This window comes from Pipistrellus hanaki, assembly GCF_964339955.1.
Source record: "Pipistrellus hanaki genome assembly, chromosome: 3".
NCBI lineage: Eukaryota > Metazoa > Chordata > Mammalia > Chiroptera > Vespertilionidae > Pipistrellus > Pipistrellus hanaki.
This window is the reverse complement of record NC_140505.1, coordinates 134250069-134269043: the sequence shown is the minus strand read 5'-3', so window position 1 is coordinate 134269043 and position 18975 is coordinate 134250069. Positions and strand designations below refer to the sequence as shown.

The 18975-nt window shown below is 44.8% G+C and overlaps 1 protein-coding gene across 1 annotated transcript in view; it reads left to right on the top strand.

The window, feature by feature from the left end:
• Positions 1 to 11175: 11175 nt before the first annotated feature.
• The window catches only part of RASSF3 (Ras association domain family member 3), an 81179-nt gene continuing 73379 nt past the window's right edge, over positions 11176 to 18975 (top strand). Inside the window, exon 1 of the mRNA XM_084877626.1 lies at positions 11176 to 11456. Within this exon, the coding sequence (XP_084733752.1) occupies positions 11346 to 11456 (111 nt within the window). The 5' untranslated portion in view covers positions 11176 to 11345. The remainder of the gene's footprint in view (positions 11457 to 18975) is intronic.

Here is an 18975-nt window from a genome sequence, read left to right as displayed (position 1 = left end):
ATCTATATGTAGTTAAAAGTAAGTGGACATTACCAATGAACATCTTAGACCCCAGTGGTTTCGTGTGGTGTTTGTTGGATTTTTAAAATGTATGAAGCTGTAACTTAAAAATGTTTTATGGTTACTATCTTTAGTTTTTCATTCTTAAATTGATTTTGTTCTGGAATATTTTTTATTGTTTTCTGTTTAGGTTTCCACGAAAAAGAAATTTTTAGACGTAGAAGAGTTACCTTTTATCCCTTCTGTCTTCACAATCTTCTGTTCGTTCCACTGCAAACCCCAAAGAATCACATTAGATTTTTATCCATTTGGAGTTCACTGAAGCTCTGCCGCCCTAGCCCGTTTGGCTCAGTGGATAGAGTGTCGGCCTGCAGGCTGAAGGGTCCCAGGTTCACTTCTGGTCAAGGGCACATGCCCAGGTTTTGGGCTCGGCTCGATCCCCAGTAGGGTGCATGCAGGCAGCCCATCAGTGATTCTCTCTCATCATTGATGTTTCTACCTCTCTCCAGCTTCCTTTCTTTCTGAAATCAATAAAAATATATTTTATAAAAATTACAGGATTTAAAAAATTTTAAAAATTTAAAAAGAAACTATGCTAGTAGTGAATGCCGTTTTAAAATAAAACATTTTCACAGAATTGTGGAGCCTGTTTTACTATCATGACTTAAGTTTCAGATATTTTAGGGCGGAGGCTTCCTAGTCTCATTCTATAATCTAAGGATGAAGTCCCTTGTAGTGTTAAAATGTAATTGTTTTCAACTGTAATTCAGTTATCATCTGCACTTTAGTTTCCTTTTAATGTTATAAAATTCAAAAATATGGACAACAAAAAAAATTTGTATTCCAATACCCAACTAAGATGCACATTAACATTTTGTCATATTTGCCTGAGCCTTTTAAAAGAAATAAAATGCCGCAGCTATGGTTAGAGATTGCTCCCTATTCTTCTTGCCTTCACTCTCCTAAATTTGGGGTGTAGCCTTCCCATCTCTCCTTTTTAGTTCTTTATCTTTAAAAGGAGATGAGTAATTATCCCTTGATGAGAGTTAGTGTTAATGTCAAGGGCTTTGAGGATCTGAAATAGAAGGTAACACGATTAAGTATCATAATGATGAAGGGCTTTTCCATCAGATACGTGCTTTCCCGGGGCCAGTTCTTAGGAGAGCAATGAGGAAATGCAGAAGCCCAAGATGAAATCTACCCAGACACAGACATCAACCTATGTGGTCCATGGAGTTCTCACACCAGGTAGCATCCCTTGCATAAACCGTTTTGGCTCATTCCAGTAGGTCCAAACTTGAGGTTGACAAGTTTACTTATGAGACAAACGGTTTTTTTCCTCTCCCACCTTGTCTTGTACTCCTGGGTCACCCCCAGGCTCACAGATAGCACCTCATTTTCTTGGGTATGGAGGATGTGCCCAAATATGAAAATCTTATCCTTGTACGAAATCATATAATTTTATTTGATTTAATCCCTGTAAGAACTCCTCAAGGTAAGTTCTATTAGCCCCCATTTCTCAGATGTGGAACTGAGGCTTACCCAGGGGGGACAATGTAATGTGGGTCACACCATCTTGGCCTGCATTTCAACACTGGCAGTCTGCTTTCCCAGCCCACAACGTAGCCACTAAACATATTGCCTTCTAGTTATTACTTATTTCCATTACTGTCATGAGCAAAATGGAAGTAACCAGACTGATGGTCCATGCCAAGGAGCAGCTGCTGTCGGAACGGAGAGGCAGACTGTGCTGGTGTGACTGCCCCACTGCACCTCCTCTAAGCACAGCCCTGAAATAACCAACCTCCACCACTGAGCTTGAGTTCACAGAACTTCTCAGAGAAATTTCAGCGCATCTCTTTTTCTTTGTAAATATATTTTTATTGATTTCAGAGAGGAAGGGAGAGAGAGAGTGACACAAACATCAATGATGAGAATCCTGCCTCCTGCATGCCCCCTACTGGGGCCCGAGCTGTAACCTGGGTATGTGCCCCTGACCGGAGTTTAACCGGGAACCCTTCGGGCCACAGGCTGACGTTCTATCCACTGAGCAAAACGGGCTAAGGTTCTCTTTTTCTTTTTTAAAGCCATTTTAATTACCATCTTTTGAAACAGGTGCTGTTTGTTTAAATGTGAGAAAATGCCCTTTCTAAATTATTGTAAGGGGACCTATTCAATTATCATTTTGAAAAATCTTATTTCTGATTCTCTTCTGTTGAAAGTGGAGAACAGAATTTGGCAGAAATATGATGAAAGGGACTTTTCCATCAGAAAATAAATAAATACCTATATACCTAACCTACTTACATAAATAAGTAATGGGAATTTACCATATAGGATGATACGGGCTGACTCATCCTGCTTCCACAATAAAGTACATGCATTAACTCCATAAAATGGCATCCTAATTAGGGCGGCTCTGGAGTTATATCAAGGACCCATGCCAGTGCCTCACATTATTAAGCTTTGCTGTCTTCAGACTGTCAGGTTTCCCCCCCCCCAAAAAAATGACCACAGAATTCCCAGGTACCACATTCAGGCAAGAAAAGATCCATTAGGAGAAGAGACAGTCTTTTTTTGTCAGTCTTTTTTAAGGCGAGGACATTTGTCCAAAAGCCACAACGCAGACTGTCCCTTAGGTCTCAAAGTCTCTGTGGCCAGGGCTGTGAGACCTGTTCATGCCTAAAGCGATGGAGATGGAACCCCTGAACCTGAAAATCAGGCCTTCCTGGTGGGACGGGGACTCCTTACCTGAGAGGATTCCTGACCAAAGTCCTTGTTTGGTTAACAAGGAAGTGGCTAATGGATGCTGAGTATGCAAAAAGGTCTACTATTTGGGGCAAAAAGTCTAACTTTTTTTTTTGTCCTATGGATTCTCTTGCTTTTAACCCTTATAATAAAGTGATGAGAATAAATGGGACATTGGCATTCCCATTTCACTACTCATGATGAACCTGAGGAACAGAGAAGCTAATTAAATTGTTTCAGGTCACACAGGAGTAAGTGGCAGCGTTATTATTCTAACTCACGTCTGCCTAACCTCCAAGGCCATTGCTTTTTCCACATGACATAGTATCAAAGTTGTAGTTGTCTGTCAACATGACCTTTTTTTTTTTTTTTTTTTTTTTTTTTAATATATTTTATTGATTCTTTACAGAGAGGAAGGGAGAGAGATAGAGAGCTAGAAACGTTGATGAGAGAGAAACATCGACCAGCTGCCTCTTGCACACCCCTACCGGGGATGTGCCCGCAACCAAGGTACATGCCCTTGACCGGAATTGAACCCGGGCCCTTTCAGTCCGCAAACCGACGCTCTACCACTGAGCCAAACCGGTTTCGGCCACATGACCTTTTTTATAATCTCCTTGATAAATTATCTTAGTTCCTAGTACGTTGTAAGACTATTACCCATGATCCTGTTACACAAACGTAATCACAGTGTGCAGGGTGTTTTATGACCTGCTTTAAAAGGATATTTGTTGCTAGCCTTGGCCGGGATGCTCAGTTGGCTGTAGCATCATCCTGATACGCCAGGGTTGTGGGTTTGATCTCCGGTTAGGGCACATATAAGATACAACCAATGAATGCACTAATACATGGAACAACAAATCCCCCCTCCCCCCTTTCATCAATAAATAGTTAAAGAACATAGTCCTGGGTCCAGTGGTTGAGTGTCGACCTATGAACCAGGAGGTCATGGGTCATTTCCTGGTCAGGGCACATGCCTGGGTTATGGACTCTATCCCCAGTGTGAAGAGTGCAGGAGGCAGCCAATCAGTGATTCTCTCTCATCATTGATATTTCTATATATCTCTCTCCCTCTCCCTTCTTCTCTGAAATCAATATATATATATTTTTTTTTCTTTAACTTTTTTATTTTAAATAAATCTTTATTGTTCATATTATTACAAATGTTCCTCTTTCCCCCTCCCCCTTCCACTGCTTTTCTCCACCAGGTTCCCACCCCACCCTCTGCCCTTTCCCCACCCCCCATTGTCCTCATCCATAGGTGTGCACAGTTTATGTTCAGTCTCTTCCCACATTCCCCCTCTCCCCTTTTCCCCGAGAATCGTCAGTTCACTCCCCTTCCATATCTCTGATTCTATTATATTCAACAGTTAATATTGTTCATCAGATTTTTTAATTCCCTTGGTTTTTAGATTCACTTGTTGATAGTTACGTATTTGTTGTTCATAATTTTTATCTTTATTTACTTTCTCTTCTGAAAGAACCTTCATATAATTCTGGTTTGGTGGTGATGAACTCCTTTAGCTTTTTTTTATTAGTGAAGCTCTTTATCTGGCCTTCAATTCTGAGTGATAGCTTTGCTGGATAGATTATTTTTGGCTGCAGGTTCTTACTATTCATCACCTTGAATATTTCTTGCCATTTCTGTCTGGCCTGCATGGTTTCTGTTGAGAAATCAGCTGACAATCGTATAGGTGCTCCTTTATAGGTAGTCTAATTCTTGTAAGTCTAATTCTTTCCCCAGGTGGGGGAAGTTTTCTGTCACTATTTCTTTCAGTATGTTTTCGATATCTTGCTCTCATCTTCTGGGACCCCCATAATTCTGATGTTGGTTCGCTTGAAGTTGTCCCAGAGGTTTCTTACATTATCTTCAATTTTCTGGATTCTCTTGCCTTCTTGCTTCTGTGGAGGAGTGTCTTCTGGCTCTTTATGTTCCAAATCTTTGACCTGATTCTTGTGATCTTTCATTCTGTTTTTAGGACTCTGTATAATATTTTTTATTTCAGACAATGTATTCTTTATTTCTTGTGGATAGCTTATTATTTCTTGTTGATTCCTTATTAATTCTAGATGATCTCTTTTCATATCCTCATAGGTCTTATCGACCTTTTCTAGGAAATTCTTGAAAAAGCATAGATTTGAACTCTATATCCAGTTGCTTTTTGTCCTCCATTTCTTTGGTTTGTGATCTATTTTCTTGTCTCGGCATTTTCACAGCTTCCCTGAGTTGGTAGCCTTAAAAGTCTCTGTGTTCTGCTTGGCTGGGGCGGCATTTCAGGGTGGATCCTACAGCCTTGGCTTCCGTCAGCCCCGTCCTATGCGGCTCCTGAGTCTCAGTATTCCCCAGGGTTCTTCAGTACTCGCTGCAAGCACCTCTGAGAGAAAGGTGCCCTCGATTTTCGCCTGCTACCAAACAGTCTAGGCTCTCCCCCAATGAGCCCGGAACTGGGGTTCAGTTCAGTTGGAAGTGGCGTTCAGAGAGTCTGGAGCTTTTGTCTCCTTCCTGCCAGGGCAATCCCGAGGCACAGCCAACCATCCCTTCTCTGTGCACAATGTGTGCGCCTCTGGGACCTCCTTTCGCCGCTCCCCCGGGGTTCCGCCTTACTGCCCAGCTCTCTCTGGATGAGCCTGGGTCCCCAGGGTCTGGCCTAGAACTGGGGTTCAGAGCAGTCGGAACTGGGGCTCAATACAGTTCGGAGCTTTTGTCTCCTTCCCACCAGGGCAATCTAGCAGCAGAGTCAACAGTCCGTCCTCTGCGCGCAATGTGCACGACTCTGGGGCTCTGCTTTTCGCAGCTCCCCTGGGATTCCGCCTCACAGCCCCGGCACCCTCTGTTTGAGCCTGGGTCCCCAGGGTCTGGCCTAGAACTGGGGTTCAGTGCTGTCGGGTCTGGGGTTTAGCACAGTCAAGCTTTTATTTCCTTCCCGCTAGGGAACGCCAGCCAGGCGCTCAGCTGCCCCTCCTCTCCAGCCCCATCCTCTCCACTAGCGCCCCATGTCTCCGTACCTCAAGCTTTTACAGCTCCTCCGCTCTTCCTTCTGGTTTTCTCCTTGCTTCTCATTGTAGAATTTCCAGTCAGTTGACTTTCCTGTAGCTCTGGGCAATGTCCATTTTATATTTTAGTTGTATTTTATTGAAATTGTTGTGTGCGGCTGCGGTTAGGTGTTTACCTGTGCAGCTATCTTGGATTCTCCCCCCAAAATATATATATTTTTAAATTAAAAAAAGAATATTTGCCCATGTATGAGTGAAAAATGTACCTTGTTTTTATTTGCTAGAGTTTCAGAATCCTTAATAATCTATTCTCTACCCAATAACTAAAGGGGTCCTTTAAAAATGTAAGTCAAATTATGTAATTCTTTTGCTCAAAATTTCCAGTGGTTTCTCTCTCATTTCAGAGTAAAAATCAAAGTCCCTATAATTGCTTTTGAGGCATTATAGGAGCAGTCACCTCTCTGTCCCTGTTACCTTTCTGATAGCAATTCCTACTACTCTCTTTTACACTCACCCACTTCAGACTCACTGACTTCTTCTGTTTTAACTCTCACCCTAGGATATGTTCTCTGATTTCAGAGAAAGGAAGGGGAGAGACTGAGAAACACTGATGTTAGAGAGAAAGATTGATCAGTTGCCTCCCATACATGCCCTGATCAGAGATTAAACCCACAGCCTAGGTATGTGCCTTGACTAGGAATTGGACACATAACGCTTTGGTGCTTGGGATGATGTTCCAACCAACTTAGCCACACGACCCGGACCACACTGGCTTCTTTGCTCTTATTTGAACAGAATAGCACACTCCTGCCTCAGGGCCTTTGCACTTGCTGTTTTCTCTACCTGACCTGCTTTCCCCATGGACAACTGCATGGCCAGCTCTCCTACCTCCTGTACATCTTTGAAAAGTTACCTTCCTGATGAGAGCCTCGATAACCAATCTATATAAAACATTCGTTATCTTTTTTCCATGATTTTTTGTGAGAGTATTTAGTGCTTTCCAACATACTAATAAAGAGGGAGTATGCTAATTGACCATCACACCCTCACAAATAAGGAAACGCCCACAGCCAATAAAGAGGGAATATGCTAATTGACTGCAACACCCTCACAAGCTGGCGGCATGTGCAGCCACAGATGGCAATGCCTAGCCCCTTCAGGCCGGGCTCATCCAGCCTCAGTCCCCCAGTCTCCTCAGCTCCACCTCATCCAGCTGGAGTCCTCCAGTTCCTTCAGCCCCACAGGGGAAGGCAGTTGGGGACGATTGGGCCAGAAGGGGAGGGCCATTGGGGACAATCATGCCGGTAGGGGAGTGTTTAGGCATCAAGCAGGCCAGCAGGGGAGTGGTTAGGGTGCCACCAGTCTGACAGGCAGAGTGGTTAAGAGCAATCAGGCAGGCAGGCAGGCAGGCAGGCAAGTGGTTAGGAGCCAGCAGTCCTGGATTGTGAGAGGGGTGTACAGCTGCTGGTTTAGGACATCCCCCAAGGGGTCCCAAATTGGAGAGGTTGCAGGCTGGGCTGAGGGACACCCCCTCCCTCACCCTGGGCACGAATTTTGTGCACTGGGCCTCTAGTACTATATAATTCCCTTATTCATTTTACTTGTTTCCCTCCAACCCACACTACAATATATGCCAAGGATTTTTATGTATTTTAACCAGTGTTGTATCCCTTGTGCTGAGATCAGTGGCTGGTAGATAGTGTGGGCTCAATAACTATTTGTTGACTGAGTGACTGTCTTATTGTATAAATGACTGATAAGCTATAGTTCTCCTTTTATGAATGAATTGTCATGTCCTTTGGCTACCTTTTTATTAGGTGCTCTAAGTTTTTTTGATTTGTATAAACTCCTTATATTTTGAGGATATCAATTTTATGGCACATATTCCCACTCAGTTTTTTCTCCTTTTACCAGTGTATATAGGTGGTATTGTGTTAAAAGTACTTAAACATTTACAGTCAAATCTAGAAATATTTTTCTTTTTGATACTGTGTTTTATAAGGACAAGTTGACAAAAGAAAAAGTTTACTTCTAAATAATTTTAGTCAAAAGGTGAGCAGTGCCTAATTTTTTCTTACATTTATTACATTTGAATTCCTACTATTTGCAGATACTGATTTAAACTTGTTAATATGTAGCCCTAACCTGTTTGGCTCAGTGAATAGAGCACTGGCTTGCAGGCTGAAGGGACCCAGGTTTGATTCCGGTCCAAGGGCAGCCGATTGATGTCCCTCTCTCATTGATGTTTCTAACTCTCTATCCCTCTCCCTTCCTCTCTGTAAAAAAAAAAAAAAAAATCAATAAAATATGTTAAAAAAAGAAAATTAAATTAGAAAAATAAACTTGTTAATATGTAATCACATTTATACAATTATTTTTTTCCTGGGTGGTTTATCTGGTAACCAAGAAGGGTAAACTGTTGCTAAAACCTTTCCTTTTACTTTAAGGAAAATAATTTGATGTACAGGATGATTAAAATTATAAAACATTTATGTTTATAATATTTGCATATATTTATTAAGTTTTAAATATATTCTCCATTCAAACAAAAGGTTACTAGCCTATGAATCTAAGTCATTAGGCTTTTGTGTCACTGGAGCATTTATGATGATTGAGCCCACATATAAGTTCTCTTCTGTGTTTGACAGTAAGTCCTTTCAAAACAGAACTTGGTTGCATACAGTTAGATATCCCACTCCTTCCCTGAATTTTAAATATTAAACATGTCTACTGTTTAATGTGACATTTTGAATTTACAAATATTTCATGAACCAAATTTTAAATGTGTAATATTTAAAATTAAGAATACTATCAGAAAAATATAGAAATATGATTATGATTCTGCTTTTAGGAAACAGAATGCTAGTTGTTTTTTTTTTTATATTGTTTGCTTCTTGTTGTTTAAAAGCAGTGATTCCACTTCATTATCCACTTATGCCTTTTTAAAAACAAGTCTTTTTTTTTTTTAATTTTTGAGAAAAAGGGACAGGGAGAGAGATAGAAACATTAATGATGAGAGGGAATCATTGATTGGCTGCTTCCTACATGGCCCACACCAGGATTGATCCTGAAACCCAGACATATGCAACCACTGAGCAAAGCTGGCCAGGCTAATTATGCCTTTTTGTTACAACTGATTGAATGGTGTATTGACAGATACGAAAGTTAACTAAATCCTTTGCAACTTAAAAAAATAATACCATGAAAAAATCCTTTCAATCATATGGTGGATCATAAAGTACTTTAACGTATTTTTCCTTTTAATATCTTTGAAGGTATTCAAAAACTGTTTAAAATAATTTGTTCTGGGTGGGGTTATTTTCCCCTTCTCATTTACAATAAAACAAGTTATTTAAATTCTTTAACCTATGCATTATTCTTTTTAAAAAAATATATATATTTGTATTGATTTCAGAGAGGAAAGGAAAGGGAGAGATAGAAACATTAATGATGAGAGGGAATCATTGGTCAGCTGCCTCCTGCACTCCCCGCACTGGGGATGCAGCCTGTAACCCAAGCATGTGCTCTTGACTGGAATCAAACCCTGGACCTTTCACTCCCTAGGCCGTTCTATCCACTGAGCCAGACCAGCCAGGGCACCTATGCATTACTCTTAAATTCAAGTATTTAATAAGAACTACTTAATAAAATAATGGAAACCAAATCTACATAAGTAAATCATCCTATCCCTTTTTACTAGGTTATGTGCATGGCATACACAGGGGTCAGCTTAGGCTGTGCAAATCAATGTGGAATTAGAATTCCTGGTTTCTAACTATTCAGTAGCTGTGTGGCTGCTGAGGGGGAGGAAAAGTTATTTTCCTTCTATCCTAAATTCTTCTAGGCTGGACTAATAATCACATTAACATGAGACAAATTAACAGGAGAAAATGACCAAATTTATTATGTATGTACGTACATACCAATGTTCCAATAGACTATGAGAGCTAGACAGGTTGAAGGTTTTTCCTGAGTCATTTTTAAGAATAACTGGCTTAAAATAATATCTAAAAAAGGTCACATTTTGGATTGGTAAATCCTACTTCCTCTCACTGGGAAGAGCCTTTGATGTTGCAGAATCTTTAAAATGGGCGGCAACTGCGAGGCCTGCCTCCTGGAGTTGCTGTGAATAAGCTGGGACCTCACTCCAGTTCACAAGCTGGACGTGTGGGGAAGCCTGGGGACGGGAGGGCAGGTGGCAGGCCTCCTCTCCTCCCGGCTAGGATGACTCTGGAGCCACATCCCTCCCTCCCATTCTCTCCAGACCATGGCGGACAGAGGGCCTAGAAGGGTATATGAAGAGGCCCAGCCCTGCCACCTGCAGCTTTTCTCTCTCTAGGCCTCAGCTGCTCCAGGTGTAGGCTGAGCACGAATAGTACTATGTAACAAAGTTGTTCTTAAGATTAGAGCTATTCAAGAGAGTTTAGCTATCATAGGAGAACATTTGATTTCTTAACCCCTGTCCCTCCTAAGGAAACCCCTCCTAAGGCCTGTTCACCATAGCAATGCAGAGGCTTCCAGAAACCTCCTTTCAACCAGAGTCCTGCAAGGAAAAACTAGTGTTATTTAAATCACCCCAGTCAGAGAAAGGTGTAATGGACCGGCGCCGGACCACCCACCGGTGTCTCCGAGGAAACATCTGCATTTTAAAAGAGGATTACCTGCCTGGAAGGATTTCAGAAACTATGGAACTTTTTGGTAGGGCGGCGAATCAAATTCCTTCAACTCTTCCCCCCTCTGAAACCCTGCCTTGTCGGTTTAAAGCGGATTGTGGGAGGGGGACTTTTAAAAAGCACCTTTAATTAATCAACTGGAACTACAGACCTAGTTCACGCCCCCCCCCCCCCCCCCCCTTTCCCACCCCCTGTCTTTTGCACCAGCGGCTCCTGCGGTCACAGTGACCTTGGCTGTGCTAATCTGGGAAGGAATCCTCTCGCTGGAGAAGGGCGGCGGGGAAAGACCCGACGCTCAACGGAACTAACAGGATGTTTTCATTTGAATAAACTCAGCCCAGCGGTTACCTCCCGGCGCAGCTCTGCTAACTTTCCAGCCTCCGGGAGGGGCGAGCTGCGGGAGGTCAGCCCGGGGCGGGACCGCCGCCGGACGCCCGCGGGTCTGGGGGCCCCCCGTGGCTGGGCCATCCCCACCGCCACCCCGGGACCCCGGGAGCCCGGGAGGGGGCGAAGGCCGATCACAGAGGAGCGGGCAGTTTCCGGGGGGGTGGGCACACGACCCTCAACCCAGCCCCACCCCTCGCAGCCACCGCACCGAGCTCGCCCGCTTCTGCTCCGCGGGGAGCAGCGGCCCGTCCCCACCTGCGGCGGCGCGGGGCGCCGGGCGCGGCCGGAGCCGCCCCGGGAGGGCGGGGGCGGGCCCGGGGGCGGGATCGCCGGGCGCCGGGAGGCCGGGCCGAGCCGGGAGGGAGCCGGCGGGCGGGGAGGGAGGCGGCCGAGGGGCCGGAGCGGCGGGCGCAGCGGCGGCAGGACGGCCCGCGGGCGGCTCGGGGCCGCGCGCCGAGAACCTCGCGGGGCGGCGGGCGCCGCACCCCCGGCCTGGCCGCCTGCGCCCCGGGGCGGCGGCCGGCGCGCGCCTGGGCCAGCAGCATGAGCAGCGGCTACAGCAGCCTGGAGGAGGACGCCGAGGACTTCTTCTTCACCGCCAGGACCTCCTTCTTCAAGAGGGCGCCCCCGGGCAAGCCCCGCGCCGGCCAGCCGGTGAGTGCGCGCCGCGGCCCGGCGCCCCCCGGGGGAGGGGGGCGAGTAGGGGATCCCCGGGACCCCGGACGCCACGTGTGTGCGCGGGGCGGGGATGCTCGCCGGGCGCGAGGCGGGGGTCGCGGGGAAGCGGCTCCTGCCTTTTTGGGATCGCGGGGCTCTGGCCCGAGTGTGTGCTCCTGGGCGTGCGCCGGGGGCGCCCCGGGCCAGGGCAGGAAGAAGCGCGGGGAGGCCCGGCCGGCTCCTGCCTTCCGCGCCAGATGGCCTCCGCGCCCCGCCTCGGGCGGCCGCCGGCTGCGGGGGAGCCGGGCTGGGCGGGGGGCGCCCCCGGGCGGCTCCCGGAGTTCCCCCTGCGCCCCGGGCGCCCCCGCGGAGTCAGCGGCCAGGTCCTGGCGCCGGGCCTCCGGCTGGTCATCGCGGTGGCCCGCGGCCCCCGGAGCGGCTCGGGGGGCGGAGGACTCGCTGGGGGGCGGGGAGGGGGGGTGGCAGGGTGACCCCGGGGCTCGGCCCCCCGCGCCTCCTCGGGTGGGGAGGGCGCGCGGAGGGGAGCGCGGGGCCCGACGGCAGAAGGCGCTCACGAAAAATCCTGGTGTTGCGGGTGTCAGAGTAGGGCATTTCCTGCAAAGTCAAGCTGTGGCTGCCTCTGTTTTGCAAACCAGCTCCGGTGATAGGTAAATACATGCTAGCGGGCGAGAGCCGAGCCCCGGGCCGGCTGCTTCCTTTTTTGGAGGCGGCGCGCCGTGGGAAGCAGGACTGGGGGAGAGACGGTGCGGGAGCTTGGGCCAGCTCCGCCGTCTCGGCCCGGCTTCTGCAGAGAGGCTTTCCCCAAACGGGGCATTGGGGGCTGGACTTCTCAGCCTGGCGCTGGAGCCTCCCGGTCCTGGAGCCAACTCCAGGGAGCCCTGCCAGCCCAGCCAGGCTCACATCAGATTAGAGAAGGCTGACATGGAACAAGCTGGTTGCTTTTAAAACGACAGGCGTGCACCAGACACGGCTACCCAGCTCAGTCCTGGAGACTAGACACAAGGACGAGAGGACCGAGTATAATGCGCCAGGGTTTCCTCGGCCGGAGTTTTTTAAGGTTCTCCAACCACTTTCTGAGGACAGATTTTTTTTTTTTTTTTTAAATGTCAAGAAGTGTTAGTCTTTTCAACCTCTTCACTCCCAAACCAGAAGAAAAGGGGGGAGGAGGACCCCCCTGAAGGGTAAGAGTGAGGTCATGTGCCCTTCCTTACTCAGCAGCAGGTGATCCTGAGCGAAGCCTGGCGCAGGAAGCCCTCCCTCCCCTCCTTGTTTCTAAGGTTCAAGGCTGCACGGTTTGCTAGTCGCTTTGAGTGATGTCTGTTTGGGCTGCTGTAACCAATACCACGGACTGGGCACTTAAGTAAATATTTGCTTCTCCCGGTTCTGAAGGCCTGGGTGCCTTCGCGGTTGGGTTCTCAGGGAGGACTCCTTCCTGGACTTCCTGGCTTGTAGACAGCTGACTTCTTAGGGTCCCCTCACATGGAGAAAGGGCCCTCTCTCTTCCTCTTATGAGGACACTAATGCGGTCGTGGGGGCCACCCTCATGGCCTGAGTACCTCCCGAAGGCCCCCCTCTCCAAATACGATCACATTAGGGCTCCCCCATAGGACAGTTGAGGGGCCACACACATTCAGCCATAGCAGGTGATCTCTTGTTTTCAGTAGGGTGTATTCTCATGGTGAGAGTTTGCTGTGAAGTTTTGAAATCAGAATCACCCTTCTTCTCCCTATTGGTTATGGAAGAATTGCATCTCCTTGTGCTTTTTTTCACTTTTTCTTTTCTTTTCTTACTTTCTTGCCCTCCTCTTTCTTTTCATTCTCCACGTTGTATTTTCTCCTTCCACTTAAGTTGCTCTCACCATTTGACACTTGGACTAGGGCTTGTCAGAGATGGTGCTGGTTTCAAGTCCATTCCGGAGGGAGCTAGTACTCTCCAGAAAACTGGCTGGCTCTTGGGTTCTGCAGGTGGGAGATGCTCCTTCAGAAGGGCCAGAGTATGTAGGTTGGAATGGTGTGTGAAGATGCGTTGGTGTTTTAAAAGTAAAAATATCTTTCCCTGGCTGGTATGTCTGAGTTGGTTGTCCCATGCACTGAATGCTCCCCGGTTTCATTCCTGGTCAGGAAACTCTGGATTTTGAGCTTGAGTCCCAGAAGGGGGTGTGCACCAGGCAGCCAATCTATGTCTCTATCTCTCCCTCTTCTCATAAAATCAATAAAAACATTTTTTTTAAAAAAACTATTTTTTTCTGGACTTATAAGTCCGATATAATATTTGTGTTATACTCATTAATTTAGGTAATATTCCCCTAGCAAATATCGATATGTTATATTCATGTAATGTTACTTATGTAGCATTTAGAATTAGTCCATCAATACATGTATTTTGCTGAAAATCAGGACAGTAAGACCTAATTCTTTGCTTGAGGAGTTTAATATGCATATTCTGAAGCTATATTGCTTGTGTATTTCATTTCCCCTTTTAACAATAACACATGCAATGTGTGCTGAGTTATAGATAGGACTTATTTGCCAGCTGTAGAAAATGTTCTAAACTCTGAATTTTATTTAGTATGTACTTTAGTTTAAAGAATTGGTTGTCTGTTAAATTCCTGATAAGATCTGGAAGTATGGAAGTAAACTTTATATAGCAAGGCACTCAATATAGAACATTTTTTTTTTTTTTTTTTAACCTAAGGTTAGCTAAGCCTTTTTCATTTTAGCTAACTTGGAATTACAGGAATAAGGTAAGTATTCTGACAAAGTATATAGGGAAATTTTTTCTTTTCTCTAGAGAGCTGGAAAGAGAGATGGTTGCTATAGGAATCTATTGTCAATAATAATAATAATATTAATAATAATTTTTTTTTTTTTTTTGGTGCTGAATCACCTGGTGTAAAAAGCCATAACATGTAGTTTTAGAATTCCTGAAAATATCCAGAGAAAGCAAGATGTTTGTGGTAAATGCAGGCTGGGGAGGAGGGGGAGGAGGGGGAGAGGTGGCGAAATGTCTTTCTTCTCTTGCCAGGCCAAGGAACATAGCCCACTTTTTTTTTGTCTCCAACAATAACAAAAATTTTACAGATATAAAGCAACTGCTTACCATTTCATTTCTTATTTTATGCTGGTACCGTCTTTTTTTTTTTTTTTTTTTTTTCCTGTTAATGGAAAAGGATTAAAAACCAGTAGGAAGGATGTAAAGGGAATGAACGTATAACCTGTTTGTGGCAGTTTGAATGCCACATTTATTACTGTATTCACAGAGTCCCAGTCAGTACCCGACACACAGTGGCTGGTCACTGAATGCAGTATTAGTTGAATGAATGAGTGCTTTTCCGGTTTGATAATAATGGGCTCTTCGAGGGTTTAAAGATCCTACCTTAAGATTCTCCCAAGGATCCTCTGCAGCCGGAGTCGGCAAACTGTGGCTTGAGAGCCCCATGAGACTCTTTGGTCCCTTGAGGGTGGCTTTTCCACAAAATACCATGGCCTGGGCGAGTCTATTTTGAAGAAGTGGCATTAGAAGTAGTTTAAGTTTAAAAAATTTGGCTCTCAAAAGAAATTTCAATCGTTGTACTGCTGATATTTGGCTCTGTTGACTAATGAGTTTGCGGACCACTGTTTTACATCTTCAAAGTTTTTTTGGCTATACTAACTTTATAATCCCTAGACTATAATACATTTTTTTTTTTCATTTGTAATTTTGCTTATTTGGGCCCTCTCTTGCTTTTTTAAAATATATTTTATTGATTTTCTTACAGAGAGGAAGGGAGAGAGATAGTTAGAAACCGATAAGAGTCATCGATCAGCTGCCTCTTGCACACCCTACTGGGGATGTGCCCGCCACCAAAGTACATGCCCTTGACCCGAATAGATGGTTTATTTGAGATTTTTTGTTTGGTTTCTTGAGGTAGGCTATGAATTTTTCCCTTGGAACTACTTTGGCTGTTGTGTTTTCATTTTTATTTGTCTCAAGGTATGTTTTTATTGCTTTCTTGATCTCATTGTTAATCTCTTGATTGTATAGTAGCATATTATTTAGCCTCCATGTGTATGTGCTTTTCAGGTTTTTTTCCTTGGAATTGATTTCTAGTTTTATACCACTGTGATTGGAGAATATGCTTGATATGATTTCAGCCCTCTTTAAATTTGTTGAGACTTGTTTTGTGGCCTAACATGTGGTCTGTTCTGGAAAATGTTCCATGTGTGGTTAAGAAGAATGTATATTCTGCTGCTTTGGAGTGAAATGTTCTAAAAATAGAAATGAAATCTGATCTAATGTGTCATTTAAGGCCACTGTTTCCCTGTTGATTTTCTGTCTGGATCATCTGCCTATTGATGTCAGTGGGGTGTTAAAAGTTCCCTACCAAGACTATTTCTACCGATCTCTCCCTTTTGGTCTGTCAGCATTTGGTTTATATATTAGATAATCCTATGTTGGGTTTGTAAATGTTAGAGCCTCTTGTTGGGCTGATCCCTTTATCATTATAAAACGTCATTCTTTGTCTCTTGTTAAATATAGTCTTTGTTGTTGTTTGTTTTTTAAGTACATTTTTATTGATTTCAGAAAGAAAGGGAGAAGGAGAGAGAGAGAGAAACATCAATGATGAGAGGGAATCATTGACCAACTGCCTCTTGTACGTCCCATACTGGGACCTAGCCCACAGCCCGGGCATATGCCTTTGACGGGAATCAAACCCGGGACCTCCTGATTTCATAGGTCAAAGCTCAACCACCAACCCATGCTGGCTGGGCTAGCCTTTGTTTTAAGTCTGTTTAGTCTGATCGAAGTATCGCTACCCCAGCTTTTTTTCCTTTTCTGTTCCCATTTGCATGAAATACCTTCTTCTATCCGTTTACTTTTAGTCTGTGTGTTGTATCTTCCGATCTCAAGTGGGTTAATTCCTATGTTATTGAATGTAAACATTCCCACCAGTCCTTTGCCTGGTGCTTGGTGATGTACACATCTCGTCTTCATGTCTGGTGTACCCTGTTCTGACACAGTATCGACCCATCGGGGTTTTGTGTCTGTGTGCGTAGGGCCCACAAAGACTCCTCCTTTAACTGAATTTCAAAAGAAAATGAGTCACTGATGCATATATCCTCATCTATGAACAACATACTCTTCACTCCGTTTTTTTCCCCTCTTCTGGCTAACTCGAAAGACTTAGAATTATTTGGAAAGCAGTGACACAAAATATTTATGAAAAGAAAAGCTAAAAATATCTAATAATGTGGTTATTCTTTTTAGACTTCCTTTGGCAGTCAGTGAATGTCATAACTTTAAACATTCATTTTCTGGGAGAAAAAAAATGAGGCTGGCCAAATGCTTTGTGTCGTAGCTTGATCGCCATCTCTTCCTAGCCCTGAGCAAGCAGCTCTAGCTCCCCCTTAGCTCCCCGCCTAACGGGACTATCTTTTGAGAAAGGCCCAGTTTGAGGCTTGCCTTCCACTTCTAATTTGACCCCAGGCCATTAGCCAGCCGGCCCCTCTTCAGGGAAGACCCAAATGGGATATCTGACAGATGCATGCCGAGGAGCTGCTCATTTAATGAAATGTCTTGTCTTAGCTCACTTAGCCTGTGTGCGTCCTTGTCTCATGGAAGAGCTAATGTATATAGGGGTGGGCACAAGTAGCTTTACAGTTGTGAGTACTTGAAAGTTTATTCTTGTGTTATTATTTAATTATTGTATTATTTTCCATACGAGCAACTCTTTTGGCCATCCCTGTACATTGTTTAGTAGGAGGATTTATTCTCTCTCTCTTTTTTTTTTTGGGGGGGGGGAAGGGTGTTTAAAATAGAATATTTTATTAACATGGTAGTTGTCTTTGTAACATGTGCACACACACTCACACACTTAGAATGATCTGCTTGGGGGGTGCGGGGAAAGACTATGTATGCCTAAAAGGAAAACGAAAAATTAAAAAATTTCTATAGGTTTTCATTATTGTAGGCAAGTATGCCCACATCACTTACAAAGCTATTGCCAAATCTGTCCAGGGAGGCAGTTTGAGAGGGGAAGAAAAAAAATGTTGGCACAGCAGAGTCTCAGTGTGAGAAAGCTGACATCATGTGGACTTTTGCTATGAATTTTGTCTTTGCAAAATATGGGGAGAGGTTTGTCAATGGGCGGAAAATACAAGAAGGCGGCGTGAAGTAGGCTTTTGCAGTTAATTTTCCTCACAGTGTTGTGCAGGGTCATCAAGAAAATGCTTAGTCTTTCCCTGGAACCCGTTTCAGAACTTTGCCATTTGCAGCGGTCTTACCCTCATCTCTCAACGTAAATTGGCCCCCCTGAGGGAAGACTTCAGAGATCTCCAGGCAGATGGCTCCTGCTTCCTTAGGCGAGCAATGCCTACGTGACCTTGTTTCACAAAACACGGCCGAGTCTCACTTTTTTCTAGGAGGACTTATTCTTGCTAAGCAAACACTGCCTATGTTACAAGGCCCCGCTCTCTGATGCAAGCACTTCTAAGTAATACCGTGTTTCCCCCGAAAATAAGACATCCTCCGAAAATAAGACCTAGCGCATGGAAAGATAAGACATCCCCTGAAAATAAGACCTAGCGCATCTTTGGGAGCAAAAATTAATATAAGACACTGTCTTATTTTCGGGGAAACAGGGTAGCATGTGGTGAGGACGCTAATCAGTATTAACTTCCTCTCGGCTCCTTTCCGAATCCATGTTATTCCCGCATCACAGAACCTGGGCCTGAAATTGCTTCCCTGACTTCACCTTCGCAAGTCAGCCTGCACAGTGCCTCCTCAGAGAATTCTTCCTGAGCCACCAGCCCAAAGCACCTCTTGCTTTGTAACGCCCTCTGCTCTTTTCCTTCAAAGCAAAAATTATAATCTGTTGTTATGTTTTCTTTAACAGCACATAAAATAAATGTCTGGTCCTTAGTAGGCAAATGAAAGCCTACTCATTATTAAAAGTATATACTCGGTACTCTTAATTTTCCTTTATACGCAGTTGGACACAATTTTCTGTCATCTCCTAAGTCTTCACAGTAGCATACATGTAGTAGTCATTTAAAAATGGACGAGCCCTAGTCACTTTGGCTCAGTAGATAGAGTGTTGGCCTGTGGACTGACGGATCCCAGGGTGATTCCCGTCAAGGACATGTATCTTGGTTGCAGGCTTGATCCCCAGCCCGGGCGGGGGCACGTGCAGGAGACAACCAATCGATGTGCCTCTCTCACAGTGATGTTTCTCTCTCTCTGTCTCTCCCTCCCCCTCTCCCTCTCCCTTCTACTCTCTCTAAAAACCAATGGAAAAATATTCTTAGGTGAGTATTAACAAAAAACAAACAAAATAAAGATGGATGATATTGGTGCTGTTATTACTAGTTAGATACACTGAGTGGCCAGATTATTATATCTAAGAACACATAATAATCTGGCCACTCAGTGTATATCCTAAATAATAAAAGGCTAATAAAAGGCTAACACACACACACACACACACACACACACACACACACACGAGGTCCAGTGC